The sequence below is a fragment of the Globicephala melas genome, chromosome 3 (genome assembly GCF_963455315.2).
Source record: "Globicephala melas chromosome 3, mGloMel1.2, whole genome shotgun sequence".
NCBI classification, from domain to species: domain Eukaryota; kingdom Metazoa; phylum Chordata; class Mammalia; order Artiodactyla; family Delphinidae; genus Globicephala; species Globicephala melas.
Window position 1 is genome coordinate 29133300 of NC_083316.1, and position 21249 is coordinate 29154548.

The 21249-nt window shown below is 42.9% G+C and overlaps 1 protein-coding gene across 1 annotated transcript in view; it reads left to right on the forward strand.

Annotated features, from left to right (window-relative positions):
* Positions 1-21249, forward strand: part of SPEF2 (sperm flagellar 2) — a 170767-nt gene that overhangs the window by 132847 nt on the left and 16671 nt on the right. The window contains 3 exon segments of the mRNA XM_030843619.2: positions 6096-6202; positions 6909-7091; positions 12534-12626. Of these exon segments, the coding sequence (XP_030699479.2) occupies positions 6096-6202; positions 6909-7091; positions 12534-12626 (383 nt within the window).

A 21249-nucleotide genomic window follows, 5' to 3' on the forward strand; every position in this document is an offset into this window, starting at 1 on the left:
TGTCATACAGAGGGAAATAAGGCAGAAAGAGAAAAACAAATATCGTATATTAATGTATATATGTGGAATCTATATAATATATAACAGTATACAATATTGATACAAACTACACTTATTATTATCCAAAATGTGAGCTCAGTATCCTGAAGGTGCACATACCCTAGTAGGCACCTGCAGCATTACCCCAGAGCAATTTCAGAAACAAACCACAATACCTGGTGGAATTGAACCATGAGGTATGTGGCTCCCTGTGGACTGTGAACATCCAAAACAAAAACACTCATTTTGTGTACTGCAGTGAGCTCTGGGTAGGTACATCTTGTCCCAAACATCAAGTGTCAGCACATCAGGAAGACAGTCTTTCTCCAAGGGAAGCAATCTGGAGTCTGTTGAAACTAGAACACTTTTGCAGTGTTCCAAAGTCCCCACTTAAACCATAAGAACTCCTTTTCCTTGTAAGCCCATCAGTACTTCATGTAATGTCTATAGAGATTCAGTTCATAGCTATTTTGGCTTCTGCTGAGAGGCTATCAGGAGAGAACACCATCCAGCAAATTCTTTACCCTCACTCCTTCTTCAAGAGGCACAGCATTTAGTTGTTCAAGGCCTATAACTTGGTTCTAAAAACTGACAAGGGTCCCTCCTTCAAACTGCTCTTAGAGACCCTTAGAATCAGTGACTGGTCTCAGAGACAGGGCACAAATTCAGGAAGTCTAGGCTGTACTGGCCAGGCTAGATCATCCAGCTACGTGGTTTTTACAGAAATTCAAGGAGGAAGTAGTTGTTGCTGTCTGTGTGGGTCAGCAAAGGCTGTAGCCCAGGGGAAACTTTTGGATAGAACTTTCCAGGAAGCAAAACAGGGGCGGAGTATTCCAGGCACCGGGGAAAATGGAATCTACATTGAGATTTTGAAGGTTCATGACATATTTCTGTGATCTGAATCTAAGCAAGCGGAAGGAGTTTACCCACTGAGAAAACCACAGGGCACCTGGGGGCCACACTCCTTTCTGCTCTGATCCCTAGATTTTGCCCCCTGGTGAGCTATTCCTGTCAATAGCATCAGTCCTTTCTTATTGTACCTTTTCTCAGAAATCTTTCTGTATTTCTTGATTTGTGTAAATGTCAGACTAACTGAACTACCTTTCAGACCAAAATAGGGGGCTTACTTACCTGCCAATATATAGTATCATAGTTTTAGAATTTTCTCAGAGATGCTAAGCCTAGGAAAACCCACAGAGCTTTCTAGTTACTCCGTTCAGGGAACAAGCCAGGTACGCTTACCCCTGCCTCTTGGTTAGTTGAGGCTTTTGGGGGAGACAGTAGCCATCTGCCGCTCTCAGAAACAGTCTCATCGTCCCTCAAACCCATCCGGGAAGGATGCCCTTCTTGTAGTCAGTTGGCCCTACCGCTGCCAGAGAAGACAGGGCTGAGGCAGGAGGGGAGAGGCGTCCAAAGCAAATCCTGCAGACACACTGCCCTGCATGTCCTGTGATTCTTGTCTTTCACCTCGGGAAGGAAATGACAGCAAAATGCTGTGCCCCTCTCCTGCCTGGAGAAATGGATTCTAGGGGGAAGGAGACCATAGCACCCTTTGCCCATAAGAGAAACCTGTAATATGAAGTGTGTAAACGTGGAGGGTAAGACTGCCTGCTAGCGACCTCCAGCTTCACCACATATGACCACTGTGACATCAGACAAATTAATCAACCTCTCTGTGCCCTAGGTTTTTGACCCATAAAATGGTGATGGATACTAGTAGTTGGCCTACTTTCTTAACTATAAAATAGGGATACTGGGTGATGACGATTAAATGATGTACAGCACTTGACATACTAACCAAAATGCCTGCTAAGTAGTAAGCACTCACTAAGATTGTTCCAGGAATAATGAGCAAGTGTAGGGGGGACAGGGATTAAGCAAAACTGCAGATAGGCATTGGTGATTACTTAAAATAACCACATGGAGTTATTTTAAAGGCAGGGATTCTGAGTCGAGTCACCAAAAAGCAGAAAAGTCCTCAGAAGCTTGACCGTAACCTCCCAAAGAGGAACAATCAATTTTTGAAAACTTGTCTTAAAAAATAGCCTTGGCTTGTATATGATGAGATACTAGATCTTATGTTCTGTGGCCTGTGTCGTAAACATGGAGTGAAGTCGAAGGGAAACCAAGTGAGGTTTTTTTTATAGCACCAACAACTTCCGGACTGAATTCCTCAACACGCACCATCTCAGCCAGGCTCACACCAAGGCTTCCCTCGTGGAAGTGACAAGTGGTTCCCCAGGGAGCAAAACCACCACGAGCTGATGGTGATGACCATGAGCACGGTTACCCTCAGGAGGGTGGAGAACTTGTTCCCATCCTGCCATGCCATCGCCAAGATCGAACGTCCCCTCAATGATTTTATCTGGATGTGCTCGTTGCATGATATGAAGGGTGATGATACTGGCCCGGTATTCAGAACAAACAAATCGGCCAGAACGTTTACATAGTTTATTGCTGAAGTAGAACAGAGAACTCTAAAAGAGAAATTAGAAAAAAGTAAGTTTTTCTCCGTCCTCAGTGATGGGATCACAGACAGTTCAATCGAGGAAGCTGACCTTGTGTACAAGCAGTGAGCGTGCGCAGGGAAAGGACACTGCCAAATCGTTGGGGTACAGACAGGGGGAAAGAAGGGACCTCTGGCAATAAAACATGCCCCTGAGAACACTCTAGAGAGAAATCTTCAACTTCGACTATCGAACCAAGACTGGGCAAAGAAACTGGTTGGTTTCGCAAGTGATGGTGCCCATGGCTCAGAGCAAGAAGACGGCAGCGGGGTGGCCCTGCTTTTAAGAGAAATCCAGCCATGTGCGCTGACTGTGTATTGCTCTGCACATCATCTCGAGGTATCTTACTAAGCGGCGTTCCAGAGCGTTCCCCTGTACAACGATGTCAGAGACCTTCTCCGCAGCACTTACCACTTCTATCACAATTCTCCTGTTCATAAGAGTACTCTGGTACTTTCAAAGGCCTTCACCTTCGACCTGTGATACCTTCTCAATTAGGAGGCCAGAGGTGGCTTCAAGGATTACAGGCCTCCCTCCAGAATCTTCTCAAAGGATATCAATTGTCCAGCAGCTGCATTCGGTAAGTAATTTTGAAATACTGTACTATTTTAGTTTTTTCAGAATAAAAAGAATACTTTTACTGAGCCATTTGAAATAATAATTTTGAGAAAGATAAACCACTGTTTTTCCTAGCCCATGTTACAGACAAGGGAAGGCAGAAGTGACACCAATCATCAGAAAGCCAAAGACCTTGTAGAGTCCCTCCTGCAGGCAGACATTGTTAAATGTGTCCACTTCTTGCTGGATGTCACTGATGTCCTCAGCATTCTGTCCCGTGTCAATCAGAACAGAAACTCTTCAATTGCTGATATATTTGCCACCCTAGAGTCAACATTGGAAATGCTCAGAATATATCAGACAAGGTGAGGAGTCCGGGATGATCTGAGAGTCTATCCAACCAGACAGATGGACTTGGGAAACCATTTGCTAGGTGCTTTTGCACATAATTGTCTACTCGGGGGATTTTTTTTTCCCCTCCCCAGACCAGGGTCAAAAGAACGCCCAGTGGATTCAGTCACACACTTTCAGGGTAACTGCCTCCTCGCAGGAAAGCGAAACATTTCTGATGTGAGAAACATGGTTTTAACACATCTTATCAAGAGGCTGCGAGGCTGTTTCAGAGATGTCAACCAAGATGTGGTGAAGGCAGCCGCGACTGGGAGCTTTCAACTGCGGCCAGCAAAGATAAATCAAGGTAACGTATGAACTCCGGCTCTGAATCTGTTGTTCTTTGATTGTCTGTATACATGTCTCTAAGATATGTGACGTTTTGTTGGGCGTACAGATTGCAGAATTTGGAGAAAAGGAGGTGTCCATCCTGATTGCACATTACAAACCAGTACTGGAAGCTGCCAAGGTGAAAATTGACGACGTAGACACAGAAAGGAGCATGTTGAAATTAGAGATTTATGCTAGGTGAGCATAAGTAACCTAGTTGATATTTATAAATATTGGAGTAAAACTTAGGAGTCTCCATCTTTGACATTTTTCATTTTTCCTCCTAGATTTCAGAACATCCACACATTGACCTGGGATTTTGTGAATTCTGTTTATTTACGCAAGTATCGGAACATCCTAACGCTCGTGGACCTAGCGCTGAGCCTCCTTGCAAGTTCAGCTGAAGCAGAACGTGGCTTTAGTCAGATGAAGGGCACTAAGCCACACATGCATGCCACGGTCAAGGCTGATAGCATGACAGATCTCCTGATAATTCAGTTGAATTCTCCAGACATTTATGACTTTGACCCTAGGAAAGCCATTCATTGATGGAATACAAGAACACCGTCTTCAACTGGTGACACAAGACCTATCTCGGATTGTTCATCAAACTCAGAAGGGCTTGATGAAAGTGATTAGTAATGTGTCAAATGTTGACCTCATCATTGATCATAGCAAAAAGAACTATTTTCAAAAACCTGAAAGTTAAAAGTAAAAGTCACCAGTCTTCATATCAAACACAAAAGGCATTTGGCATCATCCAGACCTACAGAGCAAAACTCCAAAGATTGGTTTTCCTCTGACTTTCTAATTCTAGTTCTATATTCACACATTCTTTGGGTGAAGTATATACTTCTAAGCAATGGTATTATTTTGATGTCCTCTTTCTGAGAGTTACTGCTAAGGGTAACTAGACTATAATTATGTTCTGAGTTCCTTTAGGCCTGGCTTACAATTAACAGTTTTTCCTGGATAATTCTAAATGACGGTTGCATTAGGTAACTAACTTAGGGCCAAATGGAAAGAGAATTTTTTTTGATCCGTAAACAAAATTTGTAAGCTTATCTGTTTCCGCTACTGCATTATATGTGAAGGCCATATTATTATATGCCTTGGTCATTTAAGTAACAAGGCCAAATGTCAAAATAGTTTTCACATTTCACACTAGGGTTCCCAGATAAACAATTCCTATGTGAACTGAAAGTATTTTCTTACACTTTGCTTGCACCATAGCTGTTAGAGACAGTGGAAATATTTTACGTATCTACCAGAATTTTTAAATACTTTGAGCCTCTTCATGGTTTCAGTTGAGTTTATTTGTGGTTTCATCTTGAGAAACATGAATGGATAATTTCTAACTTGTCTGTAAACCAATATAGTATCATGTAAAGATCATTTTACCAAAAGTTCCACTACCTGGGAAAGTTATTCTCATCTCTATAAAATTGGATACTCAGGTTTGATCAAAAAGGATAGAGAATTTATTTCTGAACAACCTGCTGGATATACAGTCTTATCAAAGAAAGGAAGATTCTGCTCTTGCTACCCAGAAAATTGCCTTCCAGATCTGAACCTTGCGCATGTTATTTGAACCACTGAAATTTTAAAAGGATTACTACATTTTCCTAAAGTTTAGAGGAAATGATAAAGTTCATGTTGGACTTTAGAAATGCTAAAAACTTAGATATAGGAAGAAAAATTTGAGATTCTACATCTACGTTTCACTCTTTTTTTGCGGTACGCGGGCCTCTCACTGTTGTGGCCTCTCCCGTTGTGGCCTCTCCCGTTGCAGAGCACAGGCTCCGGACGCGCAGACTCAGTGGCCATGGCTCATGGGCCTAGCTGCTCCGCGGCATGTGGGATCCTCCCCGACCGGGGCACGAACCCGCGTCCCCTGCATCGGCAGGCGGACTCTCAACCACTGCAGCACCAGGGAAACCATTTGCAGTAGTTTTTTAAATTCAACCTATTCTGAGTACAAGGTCAAAGAAGACTCCAAACTAAAATATAAAGCCTCAGTATCTTACTCAGTCTGAACAATTTATTACTCACTGAAAAAGACGTGCTGACTTAGCTGAGAAACAACCATTGGAGAAAATCAGGAAATTGATTATTATTTTTATGTTTCCAAAGTGTCTTCTGTTTCTCTAAAGGCTAAAGTTTTAAAGAGAATGAATAAAGTGATTATACAAATATCCATTATTTGTTCTATTTTAGTGAAAGAAACAAATCACATAATAAAACGGAAAAATATTTCTCATTGTATTTTAGGCATGATAGGAAACAAAGCATTTGCTGACATTCTGCTGGATTTGGTAACCATGAACCTTGGAACAAACAACTTTCCTAGTAGTTGGATGAACCTCACTCAACCTGAAGTAAGCTTCTATTTTGTTTGGGTTTCAAGCTTTGAGAATTCTTCTTCTTTAATCAATAAGTCAAGAGTTTTCAAATAACCAGTACCTGCACAGTAACCGACATGTAGTAGCAGCCAATAAACCTGGATGAACAAATGAATGAACTTCAAGTTAAGACACTTAGTATGTTCATGCTCAGTATTTGAAAATAAGTGACGATGCTGACAGTCAATGAAACTCTACAGAGACCACGAGGCTCGGCCAGTGAGTTTGTATTTATTACTACCAGATGGAGTGATCCTAACCAGTAATAGTAGATGATTCTGGCGGTGCTTTCTTTTCCTTGTATTCTGTTCCTTAAGAAAACAAAGTGGTAAAGAGTATTTCCCTACAAGTTGTAGAGCCCTCCCACAATCGTAATTATCCTCTTTATTCCTTCTCTGCTGAAAAGGTACAAAGTATAGTACAGTCAAAAGTGTTAATTCCTTGTGTAACGGTAAGCAAAGCCCACAAATGTCAAGGAAGCAAAAATCAAAAACACTCTCTAAGTTCTGTCTGGCATGGATTGCTTGGTAGAACCTGAAGGAACAAAAGTGAGAACTGACCCTATTGGCCAAGCTAAAATCTTACTTCCTTCATCAGAATCTCTTACTAAGAAACACGAGCAGGTAGAGTGTCACAAGAGAGTCATACAAACATTCCAATGGCATTTCCTGCTTTCTTCTAGTTGCAGGAGTTAACATCTTTATTGGTAACAAACTCGGAGTTCGTGGACTGGCGGAAATTCTTGTTAGTAGTCGCGCTGCCTTGGCCCGTTCCTCTGGAGGAGGAGCTCTTGGAGACCCTGAAGAGGTTCCAGGCTGTGGATGAGGAACACCTGGGCACAGTCACTTTCGAGCAGTATATGCAGGTCACTACCAGCCCCTGGTGGCACTAACCCTACCAGAGTACTTCTGACCTGAGAAGCTCCCTGATCTCACAACACCAGGTCTCATGGCCCATGTCTAGGCACCTAGAGTCAGCACAGGCACTGTCCAAGTCCCAGGTAGAAGTCTGGCTCCCACCCCCAGGGAAGGATCTGAAAAAGTCAGAACTGCTTGGAGAGCTAAGGGTTCTGAAAGAAATCACAGAAAACATCATTGTCGTCCTACCAAGTGGTTCTTAACCTTGGCTGTACATTAGAATTGCCTGCAGAGCTTTTAATCAGCCCAATGCCCAATACCAAATACTCCGGGAGTAGCAACAGCAGTTACAATGAACACAGGGAAAGGGGAAGGGTTTTTTTTTTTTTTTTCAGTCACAAGCGTGGTGAACGATAAGATGTTTTTGGACACGTTGAGTTTGAAATGTCTGTGGGAAATGCAGACAGAAATGTCCCATCTGATATGGCAGATGCAGAAGCCAATCACTATCACGTAGGCAGTTGTTGGGGTTATGAATGGACCAGATCCCCCGAGGGAAGTGTGTAAAGTGATGGATAATCCAGTAACATGGTACCTGGCCATTGGACTTGTAGATAGGATGTAACTACTGACCTTCACCAGAGCAATTTTGGGAGCATACAGAGTCTAGATTGCAGAGGATTGATGGAATAAATAGGTCTTTAGGAAGTGAAGATAAGACAGTCGATTCATTTTTGAGAAGCTTGACTAAGGAGGGAGGAAGAATGAAATGCCATAACTAAGAAGGGCCTGAATGACTTATTTTGTGTCTACTAATCGAATTCATCCTAATTCTCACCACTTCACATTGCTGGTAGACACGAAAGGTGGAAACGTTTATATGGTGCTGATTTTGAAACAGGGTGATAATCTCTAGGTGCCTGTAGCTCGTGTATATTTCACCATTGAAAGATCACATCTCTTCCTGCTTCTCCTTTCTTCCTTGATTAATGAAAGACATGCTCATAGACAGCCCTGACGTTCCCACGCTCAGACAGTTGAGCCAGAGGAAATCGAAGAGGTTCTTCCAGCCTGATCAAGAAAGGCACATAGCTGATTGGGCTCTAATTTATATGCTTCCCAAGTAAAGCACTTTGTGAATTCTTTCATTGTCCTGGACCTGGGCTTACAACTTATAGAGATGTTTTGTGTAAAAACATAAACAGCAGGGCAAAACTTACTCTATTTTCTTGTTGGCTTAAGATTTTTTAAAGTGGGCTCTAGTGAATGTACCAACCTTCACTCTTTACAGTATGTGTCAATGAACACAGGTTGTCCATTTAAACATCTTTTTGCACAAACGTGAGACAAACTTAGGTGTTTGTAATTTGTACCACAGTGCTGAGCAAAACCAGAAATCTTCCTCACCAAAAGCATGAATTTCTTAGAGAAAGTTGGCTGCTGCATGAAACAGAAACTCAGAAATACTTATCAGAACACTGCCTGGGTTTTGGGAGCAGTTGATTTCTGACCTCTGCCCTCTCAGCTTACGCACCCAACGCCCACTCCTCAGGAGGCTCAGGACAAGGTGGCCATTTGGAGAGGCCCGCTTGACCTCCCCACATGACTCACAGATCTCTAGCGCTCTCCACATCACACACACAGCGTTCTTTCATGGGACTGTCAAAACAGCTTCTAGGGTAAAATTTTATGATTTGTTGAAAATGCCACCTTCGAATACAGTAGTCGAATAGTACAACTACATTGCTGAAATGAAGTTCTCTGGGGGGAAAGTAAATAAATAAATAAGCTCCCTACTCTGCTTTTTATTTTGTCTTTTTTCTTTTCTTTTGACTAACTGCAAGTTCATCATAACCGCCACTTAAGAGTGTGCTGATTTCCCCAGCTTCTAACATGGAATAAGATACAGCGTTTGTGAACCTGCTGCGGCTGCATACCTGGGCTAAGCCACGCGAGCATAAAAGCGCACCTGCCTTTGCTGCAGCCCGATTGCAGCTGTCACACTCTTGCCTCTGTCACGTGTGGAGGTTTAGGCACACTCATGCAGAATGCTTTGATGGTGAACTCTCTCAACTCAACTTCTGTCAATGAGAACGCAGGTTATCATAGGCTTAATGAATCAGATGTTCTAAGATCCAAACAGCACAGTACTTGTTCTCTAAGGAAAAGTAAACTAACCTAAAATTCTTTGACCATATTTTATTTATTCTTTGACCAAATGTCCACAAAGGACATTTCCACATTTCAAGGATAAATCACCTGATTATCCAGTGAGGCAAGATGTGGTTGACAGAACCTTGCTTGATCAATTTAAACCCAACCTACAGTTCACGTTTAACATTTCGCACTGCTAATGTTTTCATGGATGACTTTTTTAAAAATATAAGTTGTTCTCTGATTAGGTTCTTTCTTCTTTCTCATGTGACCCTCTTGTATGTGAAACACTTTGAAACAGTTTCCTAATCTTTAAAATATCATCTATTTTTTAAAAACTAACATGACTGAATTCTTGGTTTTAAGAATAAGGGAAAACTCCTGTGCATTGAAACAATTGGATATGGAATTGATGGTTGAGAAATCAGGGATGATTTTTAATATTTCCTCTTTATCACTGGTTTTCAGCAATTTGATTATCGTGTTCCTCGGTGTGCTTTTGTTCATATTTCTTTTGCTTGTGTTTCACTGAGTTTCCTGCACCTGTGGGCTTGCCGTTTTTGTCAAATTTGGAAAATTTTCAGAAATTTTTTTCCAAATATTTTTTCTGTACTCCTCTCTCCCATTCTCAAAATCCAGTCACATGTTTGTCCCACAGGATGCTGATCCTGGATTCTTTTTTCTTTCCAATTTTTTTTTCTCTCTGACTTTATTTTGTATTCATTTCTACTTCTCCATCTTCTAGTTCACTGATCATTTCCTTTGCAGAGTCAAATCTATTATTAATACAATCCAGAGCATTTTTATTTGAAATATATTTTTGATCTCTTTAAGTTGGGTCTTTTTTATATCCTTCATTTCTCTCTTCATTATATGCATTTTTCTCTGTCTCCTTGAATAAATGAAATATATTTAGAACAGCTAAATGAACATCCTTGTCTGTTCATTCTATCATCTGTGTATTTCGGTGTTTGTTTCTATTGATTGATGTTTCTTCTGACTATGGGTTATATTTTCTGGCTTTTTTGCATGCCTTTGTATAGGATGCCAGATGTTATAAATTTTATATTGGTGGGTGTCCAATTTTATATACCTTTAAATATTGTCGGGCATGCAGTAATGTTATTTGCAATCAGTTTTATCCTTTCAAGGTTACATTAAGATTGATAAGGGTGGGTCCAGAGCAACCTTTAGTTTAGGGCTAATCTAGCCCCACTACTAAGGCAATATCCTCCTGGGAGTGCTACCCAATGCCTTGTGTATCAGGAGGTCCTTCCACTCTGCCGGGTGGTAAAATTTTCCCTGGTGGTAACATAGTCCCAGCCCTGCGTGAGATTCAGGAACAGTTCAGCTTACTCCTTTCCTGTGGTTCTTTCTCCAGCTTCTGGCATTTTCCACACATACATCCAGAGGTTGGCTTTCAGTCAAGACTTGAGGAGATCTTTCTACAGATCTCTAGGGCTCACACTCTCTTTCAGTGCATCTCTAGTGTTTTGCCCTGAAAATTCTAGTCATCGTGGCCTCCCCCAGCTCCAAATCTATCTTGTCAATCCAGCAGGATGTGCCAGGTCTATCTGGGTGCCTCTCCTGACACTGTAGCCTGAGCAATACTTGGGTCCTCATTGTTCTCCTTATTTCAGGAATTACTGTCCTGAGTTGCCTGTTGTCTAACATCTGAAAAAATTATGTTACATATATATTGGTCATTTTTTTTTATTGTTTAAGGCAGGAGGGTAATTCTGAGCTTTGTCACTCCATCATGACCTGAAGCATAACTCTTACCTACATTCCTCATCTCTCTATTCTCCATGGAGTGGTACTTATGGTCCACAGATTGGCCACTGGGCAAGGATTCTTCCCAGTCAGTGCAAAGCACTTACATTCAAAGCCCGAGCCCGTGCTGGACCTTAGCTGCTTCTGTGTCTTCTCCCTCACAGGCTTCTGCATGGCCAGCACTCCTCTGTTCTAAATGAAAAGAAAACCCGGTCCTCACCTCTGGGGGCTGCATCCCCTTACAAGCTACCTAGTGTCACTCCAGCCTTCTCTCAAAACACGGGTGATTCTTCAAAGGAAAGAAGGCACAAGCACAGGCCAGAGTCAGGTTAGGCTGGCCAATGGTTCTTGGAAGTAGGCAGTGCCAAGGGTAGATTGTCCCTCTGGAAGATGGTAAGGGAGAAAGACCTAGGAACAAGATGCTTATGTATATGAAGTGCTTGACATGTTTAAAAGTTAAGATTGGCAAGACACATTCTTTGAACCCGAGGAATTAATACCTGATGTTCAGTAGCAGACATGAATGAAAACAGCCAAAGGAATGAACTGAATGCCAAATATCTGGTATAAACAAGTCAAATTGGAGTTTCGAGGAGAGATCAAAGAGGGCTTCCCTGAGGAGGTGTGATCTAAGCTGGGTCTGGAAAGATGAGTAGGTTTACATTGGTGAACAGGTAGTCACCTCAGGTAGGAGTAATGATGTGAGCAAAAGAGCAAGAGTAGGAAATGGTTCTAAGCAGAGAATGACATGACAAGATTAAAGTTTTGAGAAAACTGATATGGTCAAATGGTCTGAGCTGAAACAAATAAGAGAAAGACTGGAAATGAAGACAGCTCCAAGGTTGCTGGAGCAGCCTGTGATGGAGGCAATGAGGCTGTACACCAGCATGGCAGCAGTAGACGTGAGGGGAAGGGAGAGGGGGTGAGGCATCGCCAAATGGGAACCGAGGGATTTGGTAATTAGTGTCAGACATGGGCTGAGAATGAAGGTTGTCATTAAAAAGTAGGTCCTGAGCTCTTGATTCAGTCAGTCACTCACTCAGCAAAGATTTCCAACACCAACAATATGCCCCAGCACCACGCTAGGCTCCAAGAACAGAGAGCAACATGAACAAGACATGAGCGATATGAGCTAGTGGAGGGCACTGACCCCTCCAAAGTACTGCTATGCAAGCAACATCCAGGGCGGCGACCTCCCAGCTTCATCGCATGCTGCAACAGTTACAGTGCAGCAGGCACCCCAGTGTGTGGGGTTTCATTTATAAATTATTCATGTGTACTACTGCACTAATGCATTCTATACATTATCAAATTTTTTAAAATAAAAATTACAAAAGGATGAGATCCAATACATGTGAATGGAAGTTCTAGTATTTTCTCCAGCATCCCCATGGTTTCTGCACCATACTTTGGAGACCACTGCTCTAGACACCTGCAGAGATGGCTTCAATCTCTGTGGTTTTCAGAGGAACAATTACATCTCAGTGTAACTTTAATGATTCTCATTTTTGTTTTCTGTGTAGGCTGGTCTATGGTTTACGGGAGACGAAGATATAAAAATTCCAGAAAATCCCCTTGAACCTCTGCCATTCAATAGGCAGGAGCATCTTATAGAGGTAATTCCATAACATTGATCCATTTCTTGTCTTTTCTCCCACTTGTGTAATTAGTCTTAGACTCCACCCCGACTCCCGGGTCCTTTGCTGTATCCCCCAAGTGCAGAGTTTTATATTCACTATGGCGACAGCATAGGAGAGTCTGGAGGGAAGCAGGGACAAAAATCTTAGACAGGCTTCTCCTGTATACTCACTATGTGATCCCAGACAATATCCATGAGCTCTCCGGGTTTCACTCTTCTCATCTAGCAAATAAGCTGGTACTGAACACACTTTTCGCTAAATGCCCTTCCAATTGTAAAAGCTTTGGATAAGAACTGACTTTCACCAATATACGTCTTTGTTCATTTCTCTTTGATTTTGACTAACTTGAGCAACATTCCAAGAGTTTGCCTACTGTATTGCCCACTACCTGTCAGATTATCATTATTATCATCAGAAGTATCATCATCATCATTATTGTTATCTTTAGCTTCTATCCCTGAGGCCACAATAGAATGCAAGCCCTTAAAATCTGAAAACCACTATGACTTCAACACATCCAAGCTCAATAAAATATGAGAGAAGTTGAATGGTAGTTTCAGACATGAGAGCAAACTTTTTTATCGATTGATCAATTCAGCCCACCATGGGTTAAAAATTGCAGTGCAAAATTGAACATGACTCCAGTCGTAACCTGAAAGTGAGCAATTCCCTTCCATTGGACGCATATTCTTTGAGCATCCCTCTTAGATGCTAGCAGGAGAGCAGGTGAAAGAAAGGGGTCAGGGAGTTACCAAAAAATGTCCAAGACATGAAGCTGGCAGTTGCACGGGCAGTTTTTTGTTTTGGTTGTTGGTTGTTTTATAAACTGGAGAACTGAGCTCAATTCTCCTGTAAAGCTTTGGAAGGTGTCTCTATATGATTCTCTGAACAAATCTGTCAACAATATAAACAGGTTCTTCCTTCCTTGGGAAGAAGCCAGCAGTCTGAATACGATGTCAAGTAACTTCCTTTTCAGCCAGAAGTTTTTAGAAGTGTTTATCAGAGCAGAGCCCTTCCATGGCTCACAGAGCTGCTAAAGGCGGGAGACAGCCTGTGTTGGTCAGTCCCGAGGACTGCGACACAGTGAGGCCGGAAAGGGCCTTGGGATGCCAAGGAAGGGTGTGGCTCCCACCTGCTGCTACCCAAACTGCTGGAAAGTGAACATAGGAAAGGAACAAAGTGGGGGGCAGAGGCAGGACCACAGAGCCTGAGAAAGAAGCGCTCTTACAGGGCAAAGGATGGTTGACAGGTGTGTGTGTGTGTGTGTGTGTGTGTGTGTGTGTGTGTGTGTGTGTGTGTTGTCCAGAGGACAGAAGAGGGTGGTGTCCTCTCTGCCCCATGGACTGGATGCTCAGCATTTCATAAATCTCAACACCCTTCAGCTGGGATTAAAAGCACAGATGCCACGGCTGACAAGCTGCGAGGTCTCGATGGAGTTACCTACCCTCTCTGTGCTGTTGTTTTATTTTCATCCCTCTCTGCTGGGAGTGTTGTGCAGCGTGAGTTCATATGTGTGGTACTTTTAGAACAGTGATTGGCACACAGTTAGCCCGATGTCAGTGTCAGCTAAACAGAAGCTAACCACGCTAACTCTACATGGTAAAACACCAGTTAATGGTTAAGAAGCTAAAGAAAGGGGTGCAAAGGGAAAACATAAAACAATATAATACGTTTACCTTTTTGGCCATAATTAGAGTAAGTAAAGACCAAATCAGGGGAGAAAACACCCCATGAAGAGGAATTCTGAGCGTCAGGACCCCTGGCCTCTGCTCCCAGTTCTGACATGACCCACTGTAGGACCTTGAATGGATTTCTTCACCTGCGGGGGCCTCTGCTAGCTCTTAAAAAGAGGGCTTGGCCTACGATCTAGCTGGCCACACCCAGCTCCCCTGCTTTGTCATCTGTGTTCTCTACAATCCAGGGCTGCCAGGGGTCCCAGGGACAGACTGTAATTCCTGCTGTCTGTGGGCTCAGATGACCTCAGAGTCCTAGGCACTGGGTAAGAGGTCCAGTTGCATCCGTAAAAGGAACCCTGAGACACGTCCGTGTTGCAATCACATCGTTGTCCCCTGACAGTGACCACTCACTTCCTTATAACTGACAAGGTTCAGCCATGGCCTGGCTGCCCAGCTTTCCACACAACATCAAGGGCAACTATTCCAGTGTTTTAAAAATTCATAGGGATTTCTTGAGAAAAGGCAATTTAATCTCACCGTATGCAAATTTACGGTTTTGTCTTAATCTCTTCTCCACAGCTTCCGTCCACATGAAATCCTTCTATTTCTTTGGGCTGTTAATATTTGTTGAAGCCGGGCTCGTGGTTTGAAATACTAGCTTTTTGCTAACAAATCCCAAGTGTCTATTTTCACCACCCCTAACCTCTCTTCCAAACGTTAGACTCCTAGACATGACTGTCTATTGGACATCTCCACTTGAAAGTTCTAGTAGACATTTCAAACTCATCATGTCCAAGACTGGGTCCCTGACCTCCCATCCCCACCACCCCACTGCCCCACCTTCACCTAGAGACCTCTCCATGTTGGTCAGTGGCAACTCTGTCCTTCCTCTTGCTCAGGCCAAAACCTAGGAGTCATCCCCAGTTCTCTTCCTTTTCAAAACCCCACATCCAGTCCTTCAGGAAATGCCCATAGTTCTACCCTCAAAATACGTCCAGGATCAGACCACCTGTTCCAAGTCCCATTGCTGTCACTGGAACAAACCAGCCAACTTCACCTGCGTGACAGCAGCGGCCTCATCACAGGCCCTCCATGTCTCCCTTGTCTTGGCTCAGGTCACAGGCAGATCACAGCAGCCTCTACTCCAGTCATCCCACAGCACTGCGTTTTAGTCAGAGGAAAACCCAAAGTCCTCAAGAAACCAACCGGCCTTGCCTCTTCTGTCCCCTGCCTCAGCCGCTCTGGCCTCCTCCCTGTTGATCAAATGTGCAGGCATGCTCCTACCTGAGGACACTGGCCTCAGCACTCTCCTCTGCCTGTGTGGCCCTTCCCCTGCGTGTCCTACCTGCCTACTCCCTGCCCACCTCCAACCTTTGTCCAATTTTCATCTTCTCAATTCTGCAACCTGCCCCTCTTCTCCACCCTTCACTCCAATTCCCCTTTCCTTGACCTCCATTTTTTCCCTGTGTTTCCATAATGACTATCTAATTTACTTTATTTATTCTGTCTGTCTTCCTCTTCTAGAAATTAAGCTCCTTAAAAGCACGCATCTTTATCTCTTTCCTAGTAAGTGCATTTCAAGCACGTAGAACAGTCTAGAACAGTCCTAAGTACTTTTCTGGAGCCGTCTAAGGTTCTGCATAGTCAATAAGTGCTTATTGAATGAATGAAACCATAGTATTTGTGTTGGGTTTTGAGTCTATGTAAGAAACTTCCACAAATTTAGTGGCTTAAACCAAGGCCCAATTATTACCTCAGAGTTTCTGTAAGTCAGAAGTCCAGTCATGGCTTAGCTGGGTCCTCTGCTCAGGGTCTCAGAAGGCTAAAATCAAGGTGTCAGCTGGGGTTGCAATCTTAGCTGAGGCCAATTCCTATATTGGTTCCAGGATTGGCTTCCAAGGTGCGCTGCTGGCAGAATTCAGATCCATGCAGTTGTAGGACTAAGAACTTCAGCTCCGAGAGGCTGCCTGTTGTTCCCTGCCACACGCCCTCTCACAGTTTCAGAGTTTGCCTCTTCATGGCCAGCAGGAAAGCATCTTGCTGGCTTCAAATCTCTCCCTGAAGTCCTGGGTCCTTTTTAAAACGGCTCACATGATTAGATCAGAGCCCAAGGTTGAGCTCTCGTTTGATTAACACAAAATCAACTGATTAAGGACCTTGTGTCTGCAAAATCTCTTTACCTTTACTCCTGAAAATTGGCTTTCCATCATATTTACAAATCCCACCCATACTCAAGGGCAAGGGATTATACAAGATATGTATTTGAGGGGGTTTTCCAGGGAAACTCTGAAGCCTCCTTAGGAGTCTTCCTATAGCAACATCTTAAATGATCTTAAGAACATAGCAGGCCTCACCTTTTTTGAATGTCTCATCCATTGGTTTAAAATCAAGCCTGTGTAATTACAGGAAGAGTTCACATGTCAACTTATTTTATTTTTGCCCATCTTCCTTCAGTATATCACATTGAACTTCTTTGTTAATGGAAATAATGGGTTGCACCTACACAGCCTTTTTAAGAGCATTTCAATGAAAATAGTATTAAAGTTCAAGGATTCATATGAAAGAAATGGAAGATAAACATGAAAGGACAATGCCATGGTTATCTGTTGGTGTCAGCTCCCTTCTACCCCTAGTCCTGCTGGGAATCCCTGAGGACTTCCAAAGGCAAGTGGGAAGATGAAGAAAATATAAGGTCCTAAAGGAACCCAAAAGCTGGATCATGACTCTTCAAATGCCTAAGGCTGCCTTACCATCAGAGAGTGTTTCAAAGCATCTGAGCCTAGCTCGGTGCCACAGCAGACCCTCAGTAAACGTTTGATAAAAAGGGGTGACTGAATGAACGAGCTTGCAGAGCCCATTGACCTCTAAGATTCTTTTCAGATTCATGGCATAACAGACTTCATGTATTTTCCTATCAAAGTTATTCTTATTTAAATTTTATTGGATTTGTCAAATAGAAAATAATTTTTCCAATTGTTATCTCATGGATATATAATTGGACTTGCTCATAGTTGTAAGGACTGTCAGTAATAAAGAATAACATGGTGTCTCTAGACCTAGGCACTTGCTTCTTTAAGTGTAGGCCAGGGCCAGCGTCTTGGGAATTGTATAGGAGCTTGCTCAACATGCAGAATCTGAGACTGCTCCAGAGCCGTTTACTTAATAAGAATCTACATTTTATTTTTATATTTTTTAACGTCTTTATTGGAGTATAATTGCTTTACAATGGTGTGTTCATTTCTGCTTTATAACAAAGTGAATCAGCTATACATATACATACATTTTTAAAAGATTCTCCAGAGGACCTTCAAGATGGCAGAGGAGTAAGACGTAGAGATCACCTTCCTTTCCACAAATACATCAAAAATACATCTACATGTGGAACAACTCCTACTGAATGCTGGCAGAAGACCTCAGACTTCCCAAAAGGCAAAATACTCCCCACGTACATGGGTAGGGCCAAAGAAAACAAAACAAACAAAAAAACAGAGACAAAAGAATAGGGACTGGACCTGCACCAGTGGGAGGGAGCTGTGAAGGAGGAAAGGTTTCCACACACTAGGAAGCCCCTTCATGGGCAGAGACTGTGGGTGGCAGAAGGGGGAAGCTTCGGGGCGGTGGAGGAGGGCACAGCAACAGGGGTGCAGAGGGCAAAGCGGAGAGATTCCCGCACAGAGGATTGGTGCCGACCGGCACTCGCCAGCCCGAGGGACTTGTCTGCTCACCCGCCGGGGCGGGCGGGGGCTGGGAGCTGAGGCTCGGGCTTCGGTCGGAGCGCAGGGAGAGGACTGGGGTTGGCGGCGTGAACACAGCCTGCAGGGGGTTAGTGCGCCACAGCTAGCTGGGAGGGAGTCCAGGGAAAAGTCTGGACCTGCCTAAGAGGCAACAGACCATTGTTTTGGGGTGTGCAAGGAGGGGGGATTCAGAGCACCACCTAAAGGAGCTCCAGAGATGGGCGCGAGCCGCGGCTATCAGCATGGACCCCAGAGACGGGCATGAGATGCTAAGGCTGTTACTGCAGCCACCAGAAAGCCTGTGTGCAAGCACAGGTCACTGTCCACACCTCTCCTCCCAGGAACCTGTGCAGCCCACAACTGCCAGGGGCCCGTGATCCACAGACAACTTCGCCGGAAGAACACACAGTACGGCTCAGGCTGGTGCAACGTCACGCTGGCCTCTGCCCTCACAGGCTTGCCCCACATTCCGTGCCCCTCCCTCCTGGCCTCAGAGAGCCAGAGCCCCCTAAGCAGCCGCTCCTTTAACACCCTCTGGTGTGGGCAAAGAACAGGTGCCAGAAGGTGACCTATGCAGAGAGGCGGGGCCAAATCCAAAGCTGAGCCCCAGGAGCTGTGCAAACAAAGAAGAGAAAGGGAAATCTCTCCCAGCAGCCTCAGGAGCAGCAGATTAAATCTCCACAATCAACTTGATGTACCCTGCATCTGTGGAATACCTGAACAGACAATGAATCATCCCAAAATTGAGGTGGTGGACTTTGAGAGCAACTGTAGACTTGGGGTTTGTTGTATGTGATTGAATAGTTTCTGATTTTTATGTGTATCTTAGTATAGTTTTTAGCACTTGTTATCATTAGTGGATTTGTTTATTGGTTTGGCTGCTCTGTTTTTCTTTTTAATTACTCTTTTTAAAATAATTTTTAAAAAACTTTTTATTTTAATAACTTTATTTTATTTTATGTAATGTTTTTCCCTCCCTTTTCTTCTGAGCTGTGTGACTGACAGGGTTTTGGTGCTCTGGCGAGCTGTCAGGCCTTAGCCTCTGAGGTGGGAGAGCTGAGTTCAGGACATTGGACCACCAGAGACCTCCTGGCCCCATGTAATATCAATCGGCGAGAGCTCTCCCAGAGATCTCCATCTCAATGCAAAGACCCAGCTCCACTCAATGACCAGCAATCTCCACTGCTGGACACCCTATGCCAAACAGCCAGCAAGACAAACACAATCCCACCCATTAGCAAAGAGGCTGCCTAAAATCATAGTAAGTTCACAGACACTTCAAAACCTACCACTGGATGCAACCCTGCCCAGCAGAAAGACAAGATCCAGCCTCATCCACCAGAACACAGGCACCAGTGCCCTCCACCAGGAAGCCTACACAACCCACTGGACCAACCTCATCCACTGGGGGCAGAAACCAAAAACAACGGGAACTACGAACCTGCAGCCTGCAAAAAGGAGACTCAAAACACAGTAAGTTAAGGAAAATGAGAAAACAGAGAAATATGCAGCAGATGAAGGAGCAAAGTAAAAACCCACCAGACCAAACAAATGAAGAGGAAAGAGGGAGTCTACTTGAAAAAGAATTCACAGTAATGGTAGTAAAGATGATGCAAAACCTTGTAAATAGAATGGAGAAAATACAAGAAACGTTTAACAAGGACCTAGAAGAACTAACAAGCAAACAAACAGTGAGGAACAACACAATAAATGAAATTAAAAATGCTCTAGAAGGAATCAATAGCAGAATAACTGAGGCAGAAGAACGGACAAGTGACCTGGATGATAAAATAGTGGAAATAACTACTGCAGAGCAGAATAAAGAAGAAAGCATGAAAAGAATTGAGGACAGTCTTAGAGACCTCTGGGACAACATTAAATGCACCAACATTAGAATTATAGGGGTCCCAGAAGAAGAAGAGAATAAAAAAAAGGACTAACAAAATATTTGAAGAGATTATAGTTAAAAACTTCCCTAATATGGGAAAGGAAATAGTCAATCAACTCCAGGAAGCACAGAGAGTGCCATACAGGATAAATCCAAGGAGAAACACACCAAGATACATATTAATCAAACTATCAAAAATTAAATACAAAGAAAAAATATTAAAAGCAGCAAGGGGAAAGCAACAAATAACATACAGGGGAATCCCCATAAGGTTAACAGCTGATCTTTCAGCAGAAACTCTGCAAGACAGAAGGGAGTGGCAGGACATATTTAAAGTGATGAAAGGGAAAAACCTACAACCAATATTACTCTACCCAGCAAGGATCTCATTCAGATTTGACGGAGAAATTAAAACCTTTACAGAAAAGCAAAAGCTAAGAGAATTCAGCATCACCAAACCAGCTTTACAAGAAATGCTAAAGGAACTTCTCTAGGCAGGAAACACAAGAGAAGGAAAAGAACTACAATAACAAACCCAAAACAATTAAGAAAATGGTAATAGCAATGTACATATCAATAATTACCTTAAATGTAAATGGATTAAATGCTGCCACCAAAAAACATAGACTGGCTGAATGGATACAAAAACAAGACCTGTATATATGCAGTCTACAAGAGACCCACTTCAGACCTAGGGACACATACAGACTTAAAGTGAGGGGAGGGAAAAATATATAGCATGCAAATGGAAATCAAAAGAAAGCTGGAGTAGCAATTCTCATATCAGACAAAATAAACTTTAAAATAAAGACTATTACAAGAGACAAAGAAGGACACTACATAATGATCAAAGGATCAATCAAAGAAGATATAACAGTTGTAAATATTGATGCACCCAACATAGGAGCACAGCAATACATAAGGCAAATACTAACAGCCATAAAAGGGGAAATTGACAGTAACACAATCATAGTAGGAGACTTTAACACCCCACTTTCACCAATAGACAGATCATCCAAAATGAAAATAAATAAGGAAACACAAGCTTTAAATGACACATTAAACAAGATGGACTTAAATGATATTTATAGGACATTCCATCCAAAAACAACAGAATACACTTTCTTCTCAAGTGCTCATGGAACATTCTCCAGGATAGATCATATCCTGGGTCACAAATCAAGCCTTGGTAAATTTAAGAAAATTGAAATTGTATCAAGTATCTTTTCCGACCACAATGCTATGAGACTAGATATCAATTACAGGAAAAAAACTGTAAAAAATACAAACACATGGAGGCT